Source organism: Quercus suber, unplaced genomic scaffold (genome assembly GCF_002906115.3).
Source record: "Quercus suber isolate HL8 unplaced genomic scaffold, Cork oak 2.0 scaffold_1248, whole genome shotgun sequence".
NCBI classification, from domain to species: domain Eukaryota; kingdom Viridiplantae; phylum Streptophyta; class Magnoliopsida; order Fagales; family Fagaceae; genus Quercus; species Quercus suber.
In genome coordinates this window covers 4,689-30,231 of record NW_027070640.1, presented here as the reverse complement: position 1 = coordinate 30,231, position 25,543 = coordinate 4,689, and the positions used below count along the sequence as shown (strand labels likewise).

Genomic DNA, 25,543 nt, shown 5'->3' with positions numbered 1-25,543 from the left:
GGTTAAGTATTATTTGGTAGCAAAGTTTTAAAATAATCACCACAATCTACACATATTCTATGTCCTACTAAATGATAGAAACTCAATTGTTAAAAATAAGAACAAAGAAAGAAACAATAGAATAGCAAAGGTACAAATTAAGAACTAAGTGGGCAGAAAAAATTATGTGGTGTCTTCATTATTTGAAGGTTAGCCTAGAATCTATATAAACTCAAAATGGTATTAAAAAATTCTTAAATATATTATACTGGTACACCTTTGTTAAAAAATTGTGAAATGTGTTGAATCATGTCTACCTCAACCATCATTGAAACTATTTGCTTTATTTATTTATTTATTTATTTATTGATCAAGTATCATGTACGGCTGTCCACAAGAGCCTTGACAATATCAAAGTGTGTTTGTTGCTTTGCTTAGACATGAATCACTATGCAACCTTAGCACTGCTATAGTTAAAATATTATTGAAGATGCTTCATAAGATCAATGCCTTAGTTAGACATTTTGTATGACAAGGGATAGGTTGAAGGAGTTTGATATGCATAATGTATGCTTGCAATTAATTGCTTTACGATCAACTAATGGTATGCAACAAAATATGCCTACATGCTCCGAAGTTTCTACTATAATTGTATGTGATTTTAGCAATGAAAATATCCACCATTTATGCTATAATATATGTACAAAAATTTCAAAAACCATTTTACATAAAAGCTTATAGCATTATCCGCGCAACGCGCGGGCAACCTTCTAGTTTTCTTAAATGATAGATCTAGAAATCACTAATCACACACAAGCACAATGTTATTCAAATTGTTTGAACTTGACTATATTAGATTGGATTGTTTGAGTGTGTGTTGTGTGGGAATGTGTTGTGTACCACTTTAAGTGTTTATTAGGTGGATCTTAGGTTTATATTTTTTTTCGAGAAGCCTCGATTGCAAATTGACTAATCCTTTAATGGTGTAACTACACCAAAATAAGTTTATTACATCAAGTGTTAATACAACAAAATTAGTATAGTGGTATTAGACATAATATCACATCTAAAATTAAAAGTTGTTGCAATAGTAACTTAAAAATAGTAAATTATTACATTAACAATAATTAGTTGTATTAATTTATAATTTTCAGTTGCAATAGAGATTTTAATACTAAATTGAATTTAAAATTTTTTGCAATAACTTGAATTGAAGAAATCAAATTTTTTTAATAACTTAAATTGAAGAAACCATTGTAATAACTTGATACCAATTATATATTTTGCGATATATATAATAGAAATTTCAAAGAGATGGCTTATTGCAACAAATTTAACATTGCAATAACTAACAATTCAATTATTTTACAATCTATTGTAATGACAAACATGAAGTTGCAATGAATATATTATTACAATGATCTAATTCCAATTATTTTACAATATATTGTAAGAAAAAATATGAAAAAAAAACTATTACAATAAATATACCGTTGCAATAATTTGAACCCAAATTATTTTTGTCAATTATTTACAATCTATTGTAATAAAATTCATGAAATAATAGCCTATTGCTACAAGATATTGAAGTAATAAACTGTTTATTGCAATAGCAAATATATTATTACATCAAATTTTCATTAAAATATTTAAGATTTATTGCAACAAAAATTTTTTGTAGCACAAACTTATTATATTGTTTGAAAATTAGTGTTAATTCCAATTTTGGCCTATTCAACGAGATACAGAAATTGATTGGTAAGACTGATGGTAAGGTTGTCGGGGACCTGATGACTCCTGCTCCACTTTTTGTTCATGAATCCACCGATCTGGAAGATGCTGCCAGGTGTTATTATTGTTATATATTGTTAATTCTATATTGAATCTTTTTTCTTTCTTTTTTTCAATGTTTTTAAATATAGTTTTTTGTGAATTTGTGAGTGTATATGTTTAGTTCTCTGTCACATCATAGCCTATTGCTACAAGATATTCGAAGTAATAAACTGTTTATTGCAATAGCAATATATTATTACATCAAATTTTCATTAAAATATTTAAGATTTATTGCAACAAAAATTTTTTGTAGCACAAACTTATTATATTTGTTTGAAAATCAGTGTTAATTCCCAATTTTGGCCCATTCAACGAGATACAGAAATTGATTGGTAAGACTAATGGTAGGGTTGTCGGGGACCTAATGACTCCAGCTCCACTTTTTGTTCACGAATCCACCGATCTGGAAGATGCTGCCAGGTATTATTATTGTTATATATTGTTAATTCTATATTGAATCTTTTTTTTTTCTTTTTTAATGTTTTTTAATATAGTTTTCTGTGAATTTGTGAGTGTATATGTTTAGTTCTTTGTCACATCATATTTTCTTACAAATTTGTGGTTTTATCATTATTATGCTTATGTTTTCTACAAATTGTGACCACAAACCACATGTTTAATATGAAACTGTTGATGTGCTGAAATGTGCAGTTTGACATGGTGTTGGTCATTTTCCCGTCTATCTAAAAAATTGTAACCCTGGCTCTAAATTTCTTTTTTCCTAATTCCAGGTTGTTGCTTGAAACAAAATACTGTCAATTGCCTGTAGTAGATGGTGATGGTAAGCTGGTGAGAATTTTAATCTCATGATTTTGTTGAAATTTCATTTTAGATGCTTGGCAGTAGTGGGTAGTTTTGAATGGCATGTTGTTAAATGTGGAAGGTTGGAATCTTAACAAGGGGAAATGTTGTTAGAGTTGCGCTTCAGATAAAACGTGCCTGTGAAAAGTCAACATAGTTCAACATAATAGAAATTATCCACCTAATAAACACTTAAAGTGGTACACAACACATTCCCACACAACACACACTCAAACAATCCAATCTAATATAGTCAAGTTCAAACAATTTGAATAACATTGTGCTTGTATGTGATTAGTGATTTCTAGATCTATCTTTTAAGAAAATTAGGAAAGTAATATGTTTTTCATATGTTAGACATAAATTTAAGATAAAATACTAGTGTGTGCATGAACATGTGAAGAACATCCAAAAACGTATGAACACTCAAAAACATTCAAGGTTATAGAGAAAGACTAGGTTACAGAATCAATTGCTTTTGGAATGCTTTCAAAGGGTAGAATTTCCTACATATTTAAGTAAATTAACAGCCAACTAGCATACTTTGATCCTAGACTAACATTAAAATTTTTAAAATAAATAAATAAAAACAAGTTAGGAGAAAGAAAGTAAACATGCATGCAAGATTTACATGGAGGAGGAGAAGGCTTATTGTGGTTCCTAAGGGTGGGTAGAACCATGTTTACTCAAATCCCGAATCTAGTAAGACCTAGATGACAAACACTTGCCTTAGCTCCTTAGGATTAAGGAGGGAATGAAGAGCTAGAGGTCCTAAAAGGGATATAATTGTAATCACTCATAACTTGAATCTCAATAAGACAAGAAAATGACAAACACTAGAGCTACTTCACTAGATCTCTAAAAGTTGGAGAAGAGTTTTTTTTTTTTTTTGGCGTTTTTTGGAACAGGTTAAGAAGGGCCTTATTATAGTGGGGGAGAGAATATTCTGGAGGGGAGTAACATTTAATTGATAGTTGACATTGGCGCATTAATTTTGTGATTGGTGGGAGCAGAAAGTAAGCAAAAAGTTGAAAATCCCAATTCTTTCCAAAGCTTCCCATAACAGCTAGTATAACCAACTTCAAAAATCATATCTCACTTATTTCTAATTGCAATTACCTCATTCTTGAGCTCAAGTGAAGCTCCAGATGCCTCATTTCCAACTAAAATAACCTCACTAAAAAATTCACTGTGGTCTAAGAAAGATATTTATGAAAGGACAAGAATTTGCTACAAACATGTTTGTAGGAGTTGCTACAAACAGTATTAGGTGTCAACTTATAAAGCCAACATGTGTCTTGGGTCACGTGCATGTCACATGACCAACCAAAGTCCCTAAATTTCCTTAACCATAGGTAGCTTTAACCATCAGGCATCAACTCCTCTCTCTCTCTCTCTCTCTCTCTCTCTCTCTCTCTCTCTCTCTCTCTCTCTCTCTCTTAACCAACCCAAGTAAAATATAATCCAACTATCTCTCTCACTTAGCCAACCCAAGTAAAATATAACCCATCCATCTCTCTCTTTGCTAGTCCTTCTCTCTCACTCCACCACCATTCACTGCCGTCTTTTGGTAGGGAGATCCTTTGTTACTCATTCCCTTTACTATGTCTCTCATGATCTTAGCCTCTGAGCAAAGCAAAATATCCCAACTCTCCAAGCAAAGCAAAATATCTATTAAATTGATCTCATGATTTTAATTTGCCCAACTCTTCAAGTAAAGCAAAATATCCCTCTCACACATCCACTTGAATCAACTCTCCACCTACAACTTCACACTCTCACCACCAATATAAATTCAGCCCAAAACACAACATTCTAAAGAATATATTCTTTCTTGGTTGGCTTTGCTTTGATCTAAAGTTCTAATCTTTTGTGGATTTGCAAATATAAAAAATTTGGTTGTAATTTTTATATGGTCCACTAAGTAATTGGATCTTAGTCTTTTTTTTTTGAATGGTTGGATGTAAGCCTTGTGCATACATATTGAGTCGCAGTTGTAATAGATCTACTCATTTACCTCACATCCTCACCATTGAAAATATTTCTTCTTCTTTTTTTTCCTTTTTTTGTTGATAAACTTTTTTTTTTTTTTCATTTTTGAAAGAGAGTAAGACTAAATGAGAGAGAATGAAGTGTTTTGGCTCAGTTGAGCTGAGGCGATCGAGGTGTCTCCAACAGGAGCGACGGCGACTTCAAACAGTGGTGGTGTGAGAGACAAGAGACCGATGAAGAAATTAATGGACATGTTTTGTTTTACTTGGGTTTAAGTTAAGTGCTATCTGTGGTTAAGGGAATTGGGGACTTTGGCTAGTCATGTGACAAGCACATGACCCAAGACACATGTTGGCTTCATAAGTTGACGCCTAATACTGTTTGTAGCAAGCTGCAACTCCTACAAACATGTTTGCAGCAAATCTTTGTCCTTTTTACGAAATAGTGAACAAATGTCATTTCTTGAAAATATTTTTCAGCACAATTATCATTAATAAGCCCCTAATTAACTCCCTTTAGCATTAATAGGCCCCAATTAACTCCTTCTCAGAATTAATAAACCCCAAATAATGATCTAAGAAATCCAATTAAAAAGATAATTGCACCAACTATTCATGGATAATTAATGTTTGACCATCTAATTTATCTAATGTGTGCAATCTTATTATTAATTTTAGTCCAAATTAATTGGATCATGATACTTTCAAGTTAAATTCTCATTAGACCAATTAGAATAAGTTGTTCATAATCACATATGTTTTGACTCAATTATGTTGATGCATCATAGCCATTATTGAAGGTAAAAGATAGTCAATTCAAGAAGACTAATGTCATGAACTTGAGAGAGGAAATAAATGTTTTTGATTAATTTTCTGCTTGCCTCTTATTAAGTTTGTTTCTCATTAAACATAGAAATCAATTGAATACAAGCAAATAACAATACTAGTATTCTACTAATTCAAATAACAATTTATACAACACATCATCTACGGTCATAACACCATCTAAGATATTTTAACAAACTTGTTCCATCCTAATCCTTTCTGTATATATAGAAGGGCAAGGCAAGCCACTACTTTTAGGTTTTAACACAAACATAGACAAAGAGTAAAGGCCATGGATTTGCCATTGCTTCTTCTCAAGGTTACGTTCACAATTGCGTTGGTGGGCTTTGTTAGCAAGTTAATACAGATATGCGATACTCTAATATTGAAGCCAGAAAGGCTTCGATCAAAACTGCGAAGGCAAGGGATCAGAGGCCCTCCACCCTCGTTTTTGCTCGGAAACATTAATGACATGAAGAAGATGAAGTCCAATTCCTCAAAGACTCCACCAGGAAAGCAAGCAATAACCCACAATTGCTCTTCTAAACTATTTCCATTCTTTGAGCTATGGAGCAAAGAATATGGTAAGAACGCCAATCTTATTAGTACTTAGATTTTTTAGCTTCAAATTCTCACATGGTTGAAGTTAATTATTTATTTTTTAACTGCTTTTGTTATTCTAATTCTGACAGGTTCTACGTTCATGTTCTCACTTGGCAACATACAAATATTGCACATGAACCATCCTGATGTGGTAAAGGAAATAAGCATATGCACTTCCTTAGACTTGGGAAAGCCTTCGTATCAACACAAAGAGCGAGGTCCTCTACTTGGCCGTGGGATTCTGACTTCAAATGGAGCAACATGGGCTCACCAAAGGAAATCACATGGTTGAAGTTAATTATTTATTTTTTAACTGCTTTTGTTATTCTAATTCTGACAGGTTCTACGTTCATGTTCTCACTTGGCAACATACAAATATTGCACATGAACCATCCTGATGTGGTAAAGGAAATAAGCATATGCACTTCCTTAGACTTGGGAAAGCCTTCGTATCAACACAAAGAGCGAGGTCCTCTACTTGGCCGTGGGATTCTGACTTCAAATGGAGCAACATGGGCTCACCAAAGGAAAATACTTGCTCCAGAACTATACATGGAAAAGGTCAAGGTATGCTAGCTTCAAATCAACTATACATCTTTTTAGTATGAGAATCAACCTTTCCAAACATAACAAGGGGATAAGACTGTCTATCAATTATGACAGCAATTATGACATTTGTTCAGTCAAGATATAAGTTTTGTTCATACAAATTGTCTTAATAATAGTCCTCCTAATCCCAGCTTTCTGATTAGTAAAATTGCATTTAGTGATTGGATACTGGTGCAATTTGTAGGATATGATGAACTTAATGGTGGAGTCCTCAATTACACTTGTGAACTCATGGACTAATCTGATTGAGAGTGAGGGTGGAGTTGCAGATGTTCACATTGATGAATATATGAGAAGCTTTTCTGGGGATGTGATCTCAAGAGCTTGTTTTGGCAGCAATTACTCCAAAGGGGAAGAGATATTTTTAAAGCTTAGAGAACTACAAGAGCAAATGTCAAAAAAAGTTTTATTTAGTGGCATTCCTGTACTAAGGTTTGATTTTTATTTTTTATTTTTTGGGTCCTACATAAGAATTTTTATTGTTGTTATTATTACCTTACAGATAATTAGACAAAAGTGGATCCCAGTAAAATTTCTTGTCTTTGAACAAAAAATTTCAAATTTAGGTTTCAAACTACACTTACATCATAAACCGATTGATACTTTTAACATATTAAAATTCTATCGTATTTAAAAAAACAAATTATCATATAAAAAGTGATTGCGTGTCACAACTTTCAGATATCTTCCGACTAAGAGCAATAGGGAAACATGGAGGCTACAAAAAGAGGTCCGCTCTTTGATTATGAAGGTAGTGAAGGAAAGAAAGGAGGGAGCATCAGAGAATGATTTGCTGCAAATGATAATTGAAGGTGCAACCAATAGTGATTTTGGCCAAGATGTGACTGACCGATTCATTGTTGACAATTGCAAGAACATATACTTAGCAGGGTATGAGACAACTGCAGTATCTGCAGCATGGACCTTGATGTTGTTGGCCTCAAATCCAGAGTGGCAACAAAGAGTTCGTTCTGAGTTTCTCGAAATTTGTGCTGACCAAATGCCTAATGCTGACATGGTTCGCAAGATGAAGACGGTGAGTATTATATATTTCAGAAGAAAAAAAAATAATGAGTAAATTAATTTTCAAATCTTAGAGTTTTTCATTTATTTCATTTTCACCTTAAACTTTTAAAATGTTTCATTTAAATATTATGTCACTCTTTGTTCTTTGTTCTTTGTTTTTTGTTTTTTGTTTTTTGTTTTCTTTACCGTTAAAACATGACTGCTAATTGGTTTAAATAAAATTTATTTCAAATACCGAGATTTAAAATAAATTTATCCAAAAAGGTTTATATAAAACCATATGAAACTACAAGGTTTAAATGATATATTTTTAAAACTTTAAGGTTTAAACAAAATATTTTAAAATTGTATGGCTTAAATGAGAGATACCAAAAAAACTCTAAGATTTAAAAGATAACCCAAAAAAAAAAAAAAAGTATTATATAATTTTTTTTGTTATGCATGCTCCATGATAATTCATCCTTTATCATTATTACAAAACATTAATTGATTTTTTATATAGATAAAATTCAAACTCAGGTCCTTTATTTGAGAGCAAGAGATATTATCAAAGCTAACAACTTAAACTTGAGTGTTAAATTGATATCTAGCATATAAGTGCAATTGGTGACATAGGATGCCAATAAGATTTATTGCCAAGATTGCCATGTTCCATTACCATAATCATTGGTGACATCAGATGCCAATAAGATTTATTGCCTAGATTGCCATGTTCATTACCATAATCATTTGATACGTACCTAACATGGAAAATTCTAAATTCTATCCAGCACTTGTGCATTCAAACTATCAACCCCACACAATCCAATCCAATGTCTCAGATCGGTTTTTCGAGGATCAATGTGGATTATGTTTAAGGGTCATCAAATAGCTCATGGCCCACGGCCAGACTCAAAAATCCGGCAACCCATCGGGCCAATGGGCGGCCCAGCCCGTTGTTATTAAGGCCCATGGGTAGCCCACTAGCCCAGTGGGTTAGGTCGTGGGCTAGTTTTTATGCCCATGGGCACCCGGTGGGCTAACCCAGTAGCCCAGCCCGTTGGCCCAACCTGTTGCCCAGTCCAATAATTTAGAATTTTTAACAAAAATATATATGAAGTGTATGAAGGATTGATCTTGAGATATTGTAATAGAATCTCTTAAGAGAACTCTCCTAACCACTAAGATACTTAAGTAATTGTGCTAAACTTAGTTTACTAAATATATATTTTTCTAGTAGTCTAGCAAATTTGAATTAACCATTTGATTTTTTTTTATTAAAGATAAAAATAAAAAAACTATTTGAAGCCTTAATTAAAAAAAATTAAATAAGTTTCCATCAACAAAACAAAAAATTAAATAGATTTGACTATAAAAAAATTGTAATTAAGTATTAAATTCTTTGATTCTTTCCTTTAAAAAAACTATATTGATTATTCCTTTATTAAAAATTGATTCTTTATTTCTAAAAATAGTAAAATAATATGCTAACACAATCTTATGGGTAGTCCATTAGGCCTAACCTAGTAGCCTAGCCCGTTAACGACAAAATGGGCATTGCCCATGGGCAGGGTCGTGGGCTGGGGTTTTCTCTTTCGGCCCAGCCCGACTCGGCCCGTTTACTAGTTAATAACCCATTATGCCCAGCCCATTGCGCCCTTGGGCCAAGTAAAAATGGGCTGGGCCAGCCCGACCCGCCCATTGACGACCCTTAATTATGTTAGGTTCTAAATTAATTTTGAAACTTGGTTTGGGAAGGATTTGGGTTGACAAAATTTTCAACCTAAGTAACCCAATCCAACCCAAGCTATTAATAGCTTAAAAAATATATGTATTTTAAAGTTTTAGTTTGACTTATTTTATAGTTTGGGATTTAGTTTAAATTTGTTAGTTTAGGTTTTCTTAGACTTAAATTTGATGAAAATGGAATATTAATTACCCTCAATTTTGTAAATTATAAGTACTTATTAAATAATGAACTTAAATAGTTGAATGGGTCCTTTTTTTTTTTTTTTTTTTTTTTTTTGCCTTCTAAGACAAATCCTTTTTTTTTATTGGGCTTGACAAAATAACCCAAACCTAACACCGCTCAACACAACACAACCCAATCCAAGAAATGAGGTTATCTTGGGGAATTTTTAAAGTTACCAGGGTTAAGTTGAGTTGGAGATTTCTCTAACTTATTAAGGTCCGGTTGGATTAAAAAAAATACTCCAAAACCTAATTAGACATCCATGCAAACTTCCGTTGGTACCCAAGTCATTATAAAATTTTCCCCTCCTTTTTATAAAATTTAGGTGAAGCTAATGAAAATCATGGGGTAATTTATTAAAGGCCTCAACTTTTTTAATATTCATTGAAGAATAAAGATGTTCACTGAACTTTTTAATTTTGTTATGTTGAGAGACCACAATTTGATTCTCTACAACTACTCTAAAAACAAACTTGCTTAGCATGATATTCAATATCATAAAAGATTTTAACGTGTCTTCCTCATCACTAATTAGTTTTAAGGTAAGAAAAAATTATAGAATCCGTTTGTTACCGCTATTTCTACAATAGTTTTCAGTGTTTAAACAATATTACACGTATTTTTACGTATTTTTTCACTCTCATGTATTTCCAAAAAATACAAACCATGTTAACAAGAACAACATTATGAAATTGACCTATATAATGATTTGGGTTATGATCAGCCACCCACCATTGTGTCACCTACTGACCAATCTTTGCTTGGTTTAATGGATTTGACAGTTGACTATGGTAATTCACGAATCATTGCGCCTTTATCCTCCAGTGCCAATGGTGTCCAGGGAGGCATTTCGAGACATGAAATTTGGAGACATAAACGTACCTAAAGGTGTAAATGTGTGGACCTTAATGGTATCCTTACACCAAGACCCTGACCTTTGGGGACCTGATGCCAACATCTTCAACCCCGAAAGGTTTGCCAATGGAGTCAGTGGTGCATGCAAGCTCCCTTACGTGTACATGCCATTTGGGGTTGGTCCTCGTACCTGTTTAGGGCAAAACTTTGCCATGGCAGAGCTCAAAATTCTTCTTGCTTTGATTGTGTCCAACTTCTCCTTTTCCTAGTCACCCAAATACAGGCACTCCCCGGCATTGAAGTTGATTATAGAGCCTGAAGATGGTGTCAATCTCCTTATTAAGAAGCTGTGAACTATGAGCCAACTATTATATAGTACTACTACAATAATTGGTATTGCAGAAATTAAGTTTTGTTAATTGGTGCTTAAACTTGGATTATTACAAGATCAATGAACATATAGAAGCACTAGGCCCTACATGGTATCTTGTGACAAGACCCATTTCTTATTGCAATTTGTTTTGGTTCCCTTTTTCAACGGTTGAATTATATTGATATCTTATGCCATTTACCAATCCTGATACATGTATGAGAGACATATGACCCTATAACTAGGCATGTGTTTGGTTTAGACTGCATTGCACATTATTAGCGATAACCAAAATTAGGTATACGGACAAATAATGTGGGGTGCCTAATTCTTTTTTCACTAATAACTGAACACTCAAATCTATGTTTTTGGTTTGAGAAACTACTTGACCTAGTGTAGATTAGAGGAACTAGACATTGGAAAATTTAGCTTCAAATTCAAGTGACTAATCATATTTTTTTTTTATTAATAAGTTATATGCATACCTAACAGCTCTCTCCTCATGACCTTACCTTCCAACTAAAACTTGTAAATAGAGTGGCCAATTATACCTTAAGAAATCTTTATAATTATTAATGACAACTCCATACACTCTACATAGCTCCAGCTAGCACACCGTCATAACACCATGAGTACAAGTAGTGCAAGTGATCAATTCTCACACATTGAGAGGGACCATCAACTCAGTAACTCTAAACCTCCAAGTCGTCATCCCTCCACAAATAGGTCAGGCTAGGTTTGACAATCAACATATCCAATTGTATAGAACTCTGTCATTGGAATGAGTTTGTGCAGTCTGTTCAATTTCTTGAATTTTGTAATGTATAGAACATTGTTTGTGCATAGATATAGGTAATATAAGAAATTTATGGAAAATTATACAAATTATTGAATTTTTTTTTTTTTTGTAAATAAATTGGTACAAAATTGTTTGATAAAAGATAAAGCTAATTATATTTTTCTTGAGCCTAACCAAGAGCCTTGTAAAATTATTATATTCAACTAATCCCTCCATCCCAAATTGTTAAGCCTGTATTTCAAAATGAAGTCCTTTATGAAAAGTCAACAAATAAATTTCTTCTATAAGCCATTATTTGATTTAAAAATTGAATACCCCTCTTTCTTTAAAGTTTAGAGTAAAAATGTTAGTTTTGGAAACTTGTACATTTTTATATAATAATGATGTTCTTTTAAAAAGTTAAATTTTCTAAACAAGCCTAACAAAATTGTGATGGAGTATAAGGTCAAAATGCAAAATCACCCCTCAAGTTTTGGGTCAATTGCAAAAACATCCCTTAAGATTTCAATTCTACCTTATAACTCCATGAGGTTCTAGATCTGCCAATTTGACCCCTGAGACTAAATTAGCTCTTATGAACAAAAAACTCACGTAATCACATTAAGAAAACTCACTAATTGATTATCGCCACTAGTCATGCAAATGTAATGTGATTTGTTTTTCCAAAACAACTAATTGAAGTTATTCACAATGGTCAATTTGACGTATATTAAATCCTTACGAAATTATAAGAAATAATTGAAACTTTATAGGATGTTATTGGAACTGACCCAAACCTTTTTCTTTTCTTTTTTTTGCATTTATGTTTTTTTGTTTTTTTTCCCCTGCCGACTTTTTTTCTTTTTCTTTATTTTCTGCTGAACAATAGGACACTTCTTGAATCTTGACCAATAAGTATAGCTATGTCGTATCTTGGTTCACCTACCACGCTACAACTATTATTCCTGTGCTATGATTGAGTTGGCATCTTTTTAGTCCTTGAATTGGATGATCCTTCCAAAGAAATTGAATGGAATTCACGTCACAACACATATTGTTTTGTACGGCAGTAGACCTTACTTCGAATTCTAAAGTCTTTAGGCATTAGCTAGGCATGGACGACTGAGGAATTTCACGTCTCCAACGTGTCTCACAGGTTGTTCTGGCGTGGCGTGCTAGCCAATTTGTGTTAACCCCCTAAAATGAACAAACAAAAAGTTCTACCTCCAAACCATTTAGAAGAAAATTCTTCCAATCTACAACCTTGCGATTTACAAGACTACTCAAGTATATTTTTAGTTACATGGCCAATCTAATGGAACGCGTGATTTGTATAAAATTTTATATAATACAAATGGACAATAGAGGACAATGTACCAATTAATAAGACTATTCTCATATATTTTTAGTTACATGACCAATCTAATAAATCACGTGACTTGTATAAAATTTTATATAATACATACGGAGGATAGTTTTTCTCTAAAGTCTAAACCAAGTTGGAGGAACCAACATGATAACTCATAAAAATATCAACATGTATTATTTAAAAAAATTACATAACTCATTAAATTAGTTGAGTGACTAAAAGTATACTAAGATAATTTTATCAATTCCCCGCATTGAATTGAAGGAATTTTCCTCCAAATTGATTTATAAATAAACTTTTATTAGTTTGAAAATAACATTTACACGCGTAAAAGTGGAATTTGTACCAATAAATTTTACTCCTCACTTTCTAGCTAAAATTTCCTGATGAAATTTTGAATGCCTTCCTATGATACACCCAAATAACGAATTTTATTATTTGACAGAAAATTGGAAATTTAAATCCTTTACCCATAACACGGCAAAGAATTTTAATTTTTAAAACCTTGTCAGTATCTGGATAGGAATTAAGCCAATAGATACCTCGCAAACAAGAATGTACCCAGCCAATGGTTAAATAGTTTATTCAGAAATTTAAAAATAAAAACAAATAACTAAAAATAAATAATATCAATAGAAAGAATATGCCAAAAGATGCTCACGAACAAAAATCTCCATCCAAAGTGCTACTCCCGTGCATCCTTTAACTTTTTCTTTTCTCAATTTAATTTAGGAAGTAATCTTTTGTTAACTAAACACAACGCCGTAAAATATAACATTGACTCAGAAACTTCAACCTGAAACCAAAATTAGTATATCAGAAGTTTCATCTATTTATATTCTTCTCTTAAGAAAAAGAAATACTATACATGACTTTCTTTTTCTTTTTCTTTTTTTTGGAGGATATGACATATTTGAGTTGACAAAAATAAAGACTGATAGCAAAGAAAAGGTCTAATCCAAGTTTGGACCAAACGTAAGAAGTTTCCGGGAAAATAATCTTAGTAATAAAGTGGCTAGAAGTCCAAAAGAGCGTAATGCGGCTTTTGAAGAATGGCATTGATTTTCCAACACTATGATTTCAAATTTCAAAGCTCAACATTAATGGATAGTAGAGAAAGATCAAATCTAGCCTTGTCCAGCCATCTTCTTGGCAACCAGTAGAATTTATGCAAACCTTGACTGATTCTTTTAGTCCTGTTATAGGGATCAGTTCTATATGACACCAGACCAAACTAAATATTATACACCTATTAATGGTGACTTTGAAAAAAAGTGCAAGTTGTTGGATGAAGGATGCACGATGTGCTTCAAGAGATATGCATCAATATTGTTCTAAATCAGCCTGGGGCAAGCAGCTCCATCCTCGACAATAGCCTTGTCTGCTCAAATCTTTGGACATATAACACCTCAACTTTGCAAGGCAGGGATCGGGAATGTCCAGTTAGTGCCGCAAACTGGATTACAAACTATAACATATCCTACAGCATACACAAAATAACAGAAATCCAATTTCCCGGAATATTGTGAGAGAAAAGATAAATCAATACGACCTATAAAAAGACCATAAATCCACCTGCATGCCCCAATTTTATTTCATCAATTTTGATGTGTATATTGAAATTTGAAATCACAAGAGAGAGAAAAAAAAAAGTAGCTGTAGAACCTACAAAATTTGAACAACCCTAATGCTTAAATTGAGATAATTGCAGCAAACCATTGAACTTGAGGCAGTATCTTGTTCAGCCGAAGACTTGCTCTGTGGAAAAAGTACACTCTTCCTATTGTTGTTTAGACTTATTTGATTCAGGCATGAAGCTTTTATAGCCAACTTCTACACGTTTTAACTTTTTCTTTTCTCAATTTAATTTAGGAAGTAATCTTTTGTTAACTAAACACAACGCCGTAAAATATAACATTGACTCAGAAACTTCAACCTGAAACCAAAATTAGTATATCAGAAGTTTCATCTATTTATATTCTTCTCTTAAGAAAAAGAAATACTATACATGACTTTCTTTTTCTTTTTCTTTTTCTTTTTTTGGAGGATATGACATATTTGAGTTGACAAAAATAAAGACTGATAGCAAAGAAAAGGTCTAGTCCAAGTTTGGACCAAACGTAAGAAGTTTCCGGGAAAATAATCTTAGTAATAAAGTGGCTAGAAGTCCAAAAGAACGTAATGCGGCTTTTGAAGAAAGTCATTGATTTTCCAACACTATGATTTCAAATTTAGTGTTGTCCAGCCATCTTCTTGGCAACCAGTAGAATTTATGCAAACCTTGACTGATTCTTTTAGTCCTGTTATAGGGATCAGTTCTATATGACACCAGACCAAACTAAATATTATACACCTATTAATGGTGACTTTGAAAAAAAGTGCAAGTTGTTGAATGAAGGATGCACGATGTGCTTCAAGAGATATGCATCAATATTGTTCTAAATCAGCCTGGGGCAAGCAACTCCATCCTCGACAATAGCCTTGTCTGCTCAAATCTTTGGACATATAACACCTCAACTTTGCAAGGCAGGGATCGGGAATGTCCAGTTAGTGCCGCAAACTGGATTACAAACTATAACATATCCTACAGCATACACAAAATAACAGAAATCCAATTTCCCGGAATATTGTGAGAGAAAAGATAAATCAATACCACCTATAAAAAGACCATAAATCCACCTGCATGCCCCAATTTTATTTCATCAATTTTGATGTGTATATTGAAATTTGAAATCACAAGAGAGAGAAAAAAAAAAGTAGCTGTAGAACCTACAAAATTTGAACAACCCTAATGCTTAAATTGAGATAATTGCAGCAAACCATTGAACTTGAGGCAGTATCTTGTTCAGCCGAAGACTTGCTCTGTGGAAAAAGTACACTCTTCCTATTGTTGTTTAGACTTATTTGATTCAGGCATGAAGCTTTTATAGCCAACTTCTACACGTTTATTTCTGGCAACTTTCTTCTGAGATATACTCCAACAGGTCATAGTGACCATACCCATGAAACAGCACATTTATGGGACTCTCTTCATCCTTTCGATACTCTTCACCATATTTTGCAATGTTTACCAAAGCACCCGATGTTCTATTTATCATGAAGACTGATATTGGTGTCCTGTAGTGTAAATACAATACATTAGATGCAGAGCTTGATATACGTTAATAGATAAAGAGTACTTGAACTTGGAATGTGAAGTTAAAAGTTCTGTTTTAATGTTGGGTGCATTTGGATACCATATTGAGACATCGAGACTCCATCTTGTTCGTAGATGATCAAGTAGCACATCCTTCAACCCAAAGGGGTTGGTCTAGTCTTTCCCAAAGCCTCATGAGACCCATGAGGTCTTGGGTTCAAAACTCTTAGCTAGCATCTTGAGTTCACCCAAGGGATTCCTTCCTATAATTACTTGGTATGTGTGGGATAAGAGGACTACATGTATTTGAAAGAATAATTGGGCTCTCAAAGAGCTCTAGACACCTACATTAACCAAAGAAAAAAAAAAGTAGTACATCCTTCTATTTTATTTGACTCTTAATCCCATACCATAACTATAACATATGGTCTTAAGAAAAATTGAATAACTTCATAAAAATGCAAATGATAGAAATTCAAGTGTTATGTGACCGTGCTTTTCAGTGGGAAAATTGGCAACATGATGAACTTCTAGTGTTTAAAACAAACTGAAAATCCGTATCCACAGCAATCAAAATCAGAAGTCAAGCTGCTAAATTGGTTTGTAACAACTTTTTATTTAAATATGTGCAATTGGATGTTGGATACTTTTTTTCCTTTTATAGGTCATTACACACACGCTCAGTAGGTCTTAAACCCACGACCTCATCCTCCACACTGTTCAAACAAGGAGAGGAGACAACATTAAGCTACAGCTCATTGGCTTGGATGTTCGATACTTATAGGAAGATTGCTTTAAAATACCAAGTAAAATTATCACAATTCATGAAAGACTCTAAAACTCACTTCAAAACATGAGAAGCCATCAGCAACTCAGGCTCTCCACCCCAAACATAAGGTTGCTGAATTCTCGTCACATAAGCATCAAAATCTCCTTCGATGAACCTACACATGTTAACAAAAAACCAAATCAAAATTTTGTACACTGACCCATTAAAGTCACACTCCCAACCAATCATCACAAAAGCCTTACCATTCAGTCTCCTCTCGCCTCCTTGAAAGCTCATCTACCACCTACAAAAACCATTTAACAGGTTATAAAACAATCAATGTCACGAACTTTCCAACTTCCAAGTTCCATAGAAAACTCAAAGATTTCAATATGATTAGTAGTAATAATACTTGAGCTCTTAATTCATCAGCAAGTTCTCTCTGACGATTATCGTCCGGAGCTTCTACCCCACTTCTCAAGCAAGCCCCATGTGCTATCGCTCTAAATAGGCATCGTCCATCCGCCAAAACCCCTGCAACACCAAATAGCATCAAGTTAGTCACAACTAGGGATATAATCAAGCCAAACAAATCCGACTATTAAAAGTTCAAGATTGTTCATTTAATTTTATTTTGAACAAGAGCCGAGCTTAGTTGATTTTGTTTTCAAACAAGCCTAAGCATCAAAATCTCCTTCGATGAACCTACACATGTTAACAAAAAACCAAATCAAAATTTTGTACACTGACCCATTAAAGTCACACTCCCAACCAATCATCACAAAAGCCTTACCATTCAGTCTCCTCTCGCCTCCTTGAAAGCTCATCTACCACCTACAAAAACCATTTAACAGGTTATAAAACAATCAATGTCACGAACTTTCCAACTTCCAAGTTCCATAGAAAACTCAAAGATTTCAATATGATTAGTAGTAATAATACTTGAGCTCTTAATTCATCAGCAAGTTCTCTCTGACGATTATCGTCCGGAGCTTCTACCCCACTTCTCAAGCAAGCCCCATGTGCTATCGCTCTAAATAGGCATCGTCCATCCGCCAAAACCCCTGCAACACCAAATAGCATCAAGTTAGTCACAACTAGGGATATAATCAAGCCAAACAAATCCGACTATTAAAAGTTCAAGATTGTTCATTTAATTTTATTTTGAACAAGAGCCGAGCTTAGTTGATTTTGTTTTCAAACAAGCCCGAGCTTGTTCACGAGCTACTTAATTAACCTTTTTTTTTCTCATACATTATAAACACACTACACGTAAAATTTGTTACAACCAAAATATAGTTTGTAATTAATGTTTTTCATTTATGAATTTAGAACAATTAGATTCAATCTCGTGTTAAAAATTACTATAACTTCCACTAAAAAACACACAAATTATATTTGTTTATGAATTACGAATAACAATTTGAAATTATTTATAACTCATTATTCACAAAACATAAAAATGATTAGATTATATTAAATAGATTGAAATCAGAGTTTAATAAGTCTACCTGTGACTCTGTAATCATTGTTGACGGCGTTCGCTTTCGATTCAACCAAAGCGGAACCGTCGATCATTTCCTTCTTGTTATTATCGCAGCCGTCGATTCTCTCTTCCGCCTCGGCGTTCTCCTCAGCCGCCACCAAATCGAGAAGCGGCGGCGCGTTGAGGCAAGCGCAGACGCCGAAGAGGAGCCAGGCGGAGTCGGGCCTGTGGAGCCACCGCGCGGGGCGTGCGTCCCACGCGACGTTCCACGACCCCTCCCCTCTCCTCTCACACCGGAGCATCGACTTCCTCCTCAGCCTGAGGCTGCCGTCTCCTCCTCCGCCGCCGCTCCGGCGACTCGAGCGAGTCGATGACGGCGTGATCGCGTGCCATATCGACGCCGCGCCGCCTCCGACGAACGGGCCTTCCAGACGACACGCCGTCGAGTGGTGGCGGCGCCGATTGAACGACACGCCGCCGCTATCGAAGCGCCTCGGGTTCTGGTGGTGATGAGCCGCCGAGCCGTGAAAAAATGAATGGTAAGAAAGCGAGGTGAGGATCCAAGGCTTGGGACGAGCACACAGTGCACCAAGCATCACAAAGAAAAAAAAAGTGTAAAATATTTTGGAGTATGTGCTAACCTGCGCTACCAGGGGTGTGTATCCCTGCTTAACCTACGCACCCATTTGAAAACTCTGTTTTCGCTGAGTAGCGATAAATATAAAGCTGTGGAAATGCGGAAGGCATTTTTATTAGTTTTGGTAGCTGAGGTTCTGAGACGGCCAAGCAAAGATGAAGGGTTGAGTGGGGTCCATTTGAAAAAATTGAAAGATTTGATGATTTTGTTTTGTTTTGTGGTTTTTTTTGTTTTTTGTTTTTTTAATAATGCGATTGGTGGAAATTAAGGCATATTCTATTGTAAGATTCGAGAGGGTTCTTTTTTTTATGCGTGGGGGCAGGTAGAGTTTGTTGAGAGTATGTGAATTACGAGAATGGTGTTTTGGTGAGGGGATTTTTGATTTTGTGAGTGAGGGTAGATTTGTCAAATTGAGTTTGCACGTGGAAGTTAGTTTAATTTAAAATAGTTTGGTCACGTGTTTGCCTGGAGAATTGGAAAGAAACTTTTTACTTTTTTTGTGCTTAGTAGAAATTAGATAAAAAATTACATTCTCATGTGATTTTATTTTAATTTTTAACACAATAAAATAATATAAATATTATAATAAAATAATATTTTATTCAACTACTAAAACATGATTAATAAAATAATATTTCATTCACAAATACACGAAGAGAGGGAAAGTACGGATAAACACAAATAGGGTAAATGCAAATTGAATCACTGTACATAGAGATAGAAAAAGTAGTGTAAATGCAAAATGAAATGTAAAATAAAAAATAAAAAAAATAGTGTGAATGCAAAATAAAATTTTTTTTTTTTTTTTTTTTACCTCTCAGCTATTGTGCACCGCCAAAAATAGTTGTGTATTGTAGCTACGAAGCCAAAAAATATTGCTTTGCCTCCACTATTATAGAGTACATTTTGAGTTTGTGATGCTAAAAATAGCTATTTAGCACCACTATTACTAGTGCTCTTAGGCAAGTATGCGAAGATTTTGCCTCGATTGCTGTTAGTTTTTGATAAATTATTATTTTGGTTCTAACATTGCCTCCATTTGGCATAATTAACTTTGCCAACTTATTTTACTATTTAACTTATTTTTATTATTATTCATGAGTTTCACTGCACTTTTAGGTACTATTCATGAGGCTCACTATACTATTTCAGCTGCGGAGCTAAAAAAATATTGCTTTGCCTCCACTATTGGAGTCCAAATCTTCTTTCATACTTTTCCTGTTCCACTCTATATTCCACCAATAACTACTTATCATGTGTTCACCTAATTAATTAAATATTATCATTCTTGACTTATTAATGCCACAGTTATTAATTAATAGTAATATTTAATTAATTAGATGAACACGTGACAAGCATTTATTGGTGGAGTATAGAATGGAGTAGAAAAAATAAGACAGAAGATTTGGACTACCACTATTGTAGGGTACATTTTGAGTTTGTGGTGCTAAAAATAGTTATATAGCTATTTAGCACCACTATTACTAGTGCTTTTAGGCAAGTAAGTGAATATTTTACCTTGATTGCTGTCATTTTTTGATAAATTATTATTTTGGTTCTAACATTGCCTTCATTTGACATGATTAATTTTGCCAACTTATTTTTGTTATTATTCATGGGTTTCATTGCACTTTTAGGTACTATTCATGAGTCTCATTATACTATTTCAGCTAACTTTTACCTTTATCTACAATACTTTTAGTAAAAAATTCAGTTTTAGCAAAATAAGCAGATCTCAAACAAAGTCTATGTATTAATTTGATTTATAACATTTTATTTGTTTCAGTTTAGTTTTTAACTTTTGGTGTTGTTTCTTAAACAAAAACAAAAAAACAAAAAAAAACAAAAAAACTTTTGGTGTTGTGTTAAAGCAGTCATTGTTGTTAAAGATGGAAAGAAAAATATTGACATAATTAATGATTAAAGTAAAAAATTATTTTTAGGCTATTTAAGATGCTATTGCCAGGTGGTTTTAAAAAAAAAAATTATGTTCATCTCATGTGCAAGTAGGTGAGTCAAAATTGGGAACTCAAAATCCCTAAACTAGTTCTCTTTTTTTTTTTTTTAAGAAACGTGTAACTTTTATTAAGAAGAAGATAAAAACATTGATTGACATAAGAATAATTTTGTATACTAGTTATTAGTCATGTTAGCACCCATCATTTAGCAATATGGACTATTTTGATTCAATACTAAAAAGTTAGAAACTAAAGTTACACAATTGAAACATTATGAACCAAATTGACACATAGTGTAAACATTAGGGACCAAAAGGTCTAAAAAGTTAATTTGTCCCCACCCACCCCCTTTCCCCCGGCTATCTTTGGATAAATTATGAAACGTGATAAATATATTTCATTGTTTTGTCTTTTCAAATTTGGTTAATTTCTTTTAGGTAAGTTTTAACTTATAAGTCAAAAAAAAAAAAAAAAAAAGTTTCTATTATGGAAAAATAATGCTAAGTTACAAAGTGCGTCTTTTACCTAAAATTCTATTCAAACTTGTAACTTCTATACTACCATTTCCAAATGTCACACACTGAACCCAATTCATGATAAAATGAGTAGAGAGAAGGTTTTTAAATATATATTAAATGAGTTTATGGTAGAGTTTCTAAAATTTAGTAAAATTTGGTAAATAATTCGTATGTAAAATATATAGATGGCTTGGATTGAAAAAAATAAACCAATTTTGACCCGAGCCTAACTCCTTGTCAATTATGTTCCTAATGCTAGTTTCAAGACGATCCTAAATAGATAGACTACTTCACACTTTATTTAAAAACTCTCAATTAGATTTTTATTATTTAGATAAGTATAAAGCTCTCATACCAATAACATAAACACAAAAGGAGTAAGGGAATATTTAAGAGGTCATTTAGCCTTAAAAGAAAGAAAAAAAAATATTTAAGAAAGGGAACTATATGGTAGAAGATGTATTCTTACCTTTGTTGTTCTCTCCAAAAGAAAATGCCAACTATATAGAAAGACCTGTTACATAATTGTCACTGTCCCAACAACCCAATCCAATTCACTTTCCAATTTTTTTTTTTTTTTTTTTACTTTTATTTATTTATAAAGTTTAAACCTATAGTATCCTAATCTAATGGTTGTCCCAACAACCCAATCCAATTCACTTTCCAAAATTCCTTTTTATTTTATTTTATAAAGTTTTAATTGATGGCACTCTCGAGAATTGTACCTTAAATTTTTTATTCAGTTATTAAATATTTTACTAATTGAATTCACTAAAACTCAATCCAAAAGTCTTTTTGTTTTTTGGATGGATCCAAAAGTTGACCTTGTTTTGTGATGACACATTTCTTTTTTCCCTAGAAATCGTAAAAATTATAATTTTTTTTCTTCAAAATAAAACTCCACACATAACATCAAGTTTCACTTCCACATAACTCTTCACGTAATTTGATCCAAAAATTAAAGTTCCTTTGGAATCAACTCTCATTTTTATTCAATCCACTTTAAACTATTACAGTACGGTGACAATAATAGCAAAACATCAGAGCTTCAGTTAATCTTCGTAAACACGTGCAGCAGCATCTTTCTATAAGGAAAGTGACTGAAGACACTTTTGACTTTACCGTCATCAATGAAGTAAAAAGAAAAAGTGAGCGTAACAACTTTTACCAAGGCATCCAATTCTATCACCAAGAAATTAGTGAACTCCAATCATATGAACCGCAAAAAAAGCATGAGATATATCCATGGAAGCCCAATCAAAGTATTACACTTGAAGTTATGCTAATCTTCCTTATAATTAACTACATATCTATTTAAAGTTCAATTACAATGTATTGGCGAATAAATAAGGATATAAAGTTCAATTGTTCTTTCCAATCAGCATTTTACTTTATATTATTGGTGTGTTTGGATGGCATGATATAGACATTTGAATTCGGGCAATTAAAATTTGGGCTTGTTTGTTTGTGTAATACAAGTATTGTTGTTCAAAATTATATGAAAAACTGTGATTTAAAAAATGTTATGAAAACACATGTTTAAAGTACTTATAATGTAAAAAATATGTTTGGTACCACATTTCAAATGATTTATTTTAAAATAAAAAAAAAAAAATTGTGTATTTGGTATGTATATATGTTTTTTTTTTTTTTAAGTGATGAAAAGAATACTATTTTATTTAAGGAGAGAGAGAGAGAGAAAAAAAAAAAAAAAAAAAAAAAAAGAAGAAGAAGAAAGAAGGACAAAGTGATGGGCTCGTGGGGGAAAAAAAAGAGTTTGGTCTTGTCAATGGACCCCACAATTTTCAACTTATTTACAAAAAAAAATCATTTTACAACAATACTTGAAAAATAAAAACTGGCATGGATGAGTTTTCAAAATACATGTTTTAAACACTCTTGATAAAATAAAACTCCAACCAAACACATTTTTCTTTTTTGGGCCTAGAGTTTTTCGTGTGTAAATACTGAAAATGTTGTTTGAGATTGCATACCAAACAAGCCAATATCTTGTATAAATCATTTAAAAAGGTTAAAATTTTGGATTTGACAAATCCACAAAGAATTTTAAACTCTTACAATATTTGAATTTAAAATAACACATAAAATCAATAGATTTCTTCTTTTTTTCTTTTTTTTTTCTTTTTTTTGAGAAAGAAAAATCAATGGATTTCAAATATATTAATCTAAAATCTATGTTCAAATCCAAATCCAAGTTTCTAAACTCAACTTATAATAATATGGTTCTATTCCTAATAATTAGCTGAATCTATCGCATAGAAAGAGTAAGAAGAGAACCCAAAAAGAAGTGGGCCCATGTAATATTTTGAATAGTTTTTTGTGTGTTATTGTGTGTGTGTGTGTGTGTGTGTTGCTACTTGCTACATTTCTATTGAGCCACAACAGTATAGCATTTTAGTTCATTTGGTCCATTTTGACCCAATTTGGTCTATTTCAATATACTTTGGTCCATTATGCTCTCTCTCTCTCTCTCTCAATGAATTTTTATGTTTTTTAATATATCTCCTTTGGGTTGTTTTAGTATTGTGTTTTTGAGTTTCTCATCACAAGTCATCTCTAGCCCTCTTATAGTTTTGATTTATTTTTGTTTGAGTTAATCATAAGTTTGGTAGTGAGAATGAGTTTATATCAAAAACAATATACATGGCTATATATTTGAATGTACATATTAATTATTTGAGTAATATCAATTATGATTATGGATAAGTTTTGATTATCATGATAATCTCCTTAAGAAATGAAAAATTTGAAACTTAAAAATTTAAGTGAATCAAAAGAAATTAGAAAACCATAATGTATAAAACAACAATAGAAGAATTGAGCCACTTCAAAAAGAATAATATCAATAAAAAAGAAAATAAAATTATATATGTAAACATAGGGAATAGAAGTTCTTTTAGAAATTGTTTAATTTTTAAGGAGAATAAATTGTCTATAATAAAATTTAGAGAGTAAATTATATATTATATTTTAAAATAATATATATTCTCACATATTACGCAGGTCTTTAACTAATAATGATAATAATAACAATTGAAAGATAAAGAAATTGAAAATAATTAAAAAAAAAAACTAAAAATATCTAAATCTAAAATAGTAATATATCCTTTATATCATAGCCATTTATATACTGTTTTAGTCTTTTAGATACAGAAATCGAAGTATAGAACCCCCGTTTTTTCAAAAAAGATATGGAACCCCGTCTATGAAGTGTGAACACCAGTCTTAATCCCCAAAGGGAAATAGAAAACAGTAAAAAAATCTTAATCTTAAAATTTTTTATGACAGAGCAATTTTTAGAAATAAAAGTATAAAACGTTAAAAGCTCATAAAAGATTTGTGGCTGCTGGGATTCGAGCCCAGGTCTCCACGGCCACAACGTGGAATTCTTACCACTAAACTACAGCCACAGGTTGTTGGTATCATCACCATATAAATATTAATTAATGAATAGTGTACCCGTACATACTTTGGGCCACTCTAGAGTCAGTTGTGATCCTAGTGTGGGAGCCTAGAAATTTTCAGCGTATTCGGTATGACCAGACACCACGTTGCCCAGATTGGACCATATTAGGGTAGGTATTGCGTGGTGTGCAAACCCTATTATTCCTCTCGCAAAAATATTTTACTTCTTCACTTTTATACTATTTGAATTCAAAGGTTAGAATTGAAAGTTGCATTTTTAACTGTCACTCTCAACCAAAAGCAATTGCACATATTGCATTATTCCAGGTATTGCAATTTACAACAGATATCAATCCAATTGAAACCTGGTTGTGCAATAGATACCACCTTATATTTTGGGCCATTCTAGAGTCAGTTGTGCTCCTAGTGTGGGGGCCTAGAAATTTTCAGCTTTTTCTGTACGACACCAGGCACCACGTTGCCCATATTGGACCATATTAGTGTCGGTATTTCGTGGTGGTGTGCAATTACCCTATCATTCCTCTCACAAAAATATTTGATTTCTTCACTTTTATACTTTTTGAATTCAAAGGTTAGGATTGAAAGTTGTATTTTTAACTGTC

At 32.7% G+C, this 25,543-nt stretch overlaps 2 protein-coding genes, 1 non-coding gene and 1 pseudogene across 3 annotated transcripts; 1 reads left to right on the top strand and 3 right to left on the bottom strand.

Annotated features, from left to right (window-relative positions):
• The first annotated feature begins 5,645 nt into the window (after positions 1 to 5,645).
• On the top strand, positions 5,646 to 11,022 carry LOC112041031 (cytochrome P450 714C2-like; annotated as a pseudogene).
• A 4,629-nt stretch (positions 11,023 to 15,651) lies between these two features.
• On the bottom strand, positions 15,652 to 17,463 carry LOC136065869 (OVARIAN TUMOR DOMAIN-containing deubiquitinating enzyme 4-like). Its single transcript, XM_065769646.1, has 4 exons — positions 17,308 to 17,463; positions 17,159 to 17,199; positions 16,972 to 17,070; positions 15,652 to 16,107 (listed from the first exon to the last, which is right to left on the bottom strand). The coding sequence occupies exons 1-4, from the start codon at positions 17,446 to 17,448 to the stop codon at positions 15,936 to 15,938; spliced, it is 453 nt and encodes a 150-aa protein (XP_065625718.1). The 5' UTR covers positions 17,449 to 17,463; the 3' UTR covers positions 15,652 to 15,935.
• A 109-nt stretch (positions 17,464 to 17,572) lies between these two features.
• Positions 17,573 to 19,156, bottom strand: LOC111983092 (uncharacterized). The gene is made up of 4 exons (XM_024014756.2): positions 18,407 to 19,156; positions 17,838 to 17,959; positions 17,689 to 17,729; positions 17,573 to 17,600 (listed from the first exon to the last, which is right to left on the bottom strand). The coding sequence occupies exons 1-4, from the start codon at positions 18,975 to 18,977 to the stop codon at positions 17,573 to 17,575; spliced, it is 762 nt and encodes a 253-aa protein (XP_023870524.2). The 5' UTR covers positions 18,978 to 19,156.
• Positions 19,157 to 24,853: 5,697 nt separating this feature from the next.
• On the bottom strand, positions 24,854 to 24,925 carry TRNAH-GUG (transfer RNA histidin (anticodon GUG)). The gene has a single exon. It is a non-coding gene; the product is annotated as a tRNA-His (tRNA).
• Positions 24,926 to 25,543: the final 618 nt, after the last annotated feature.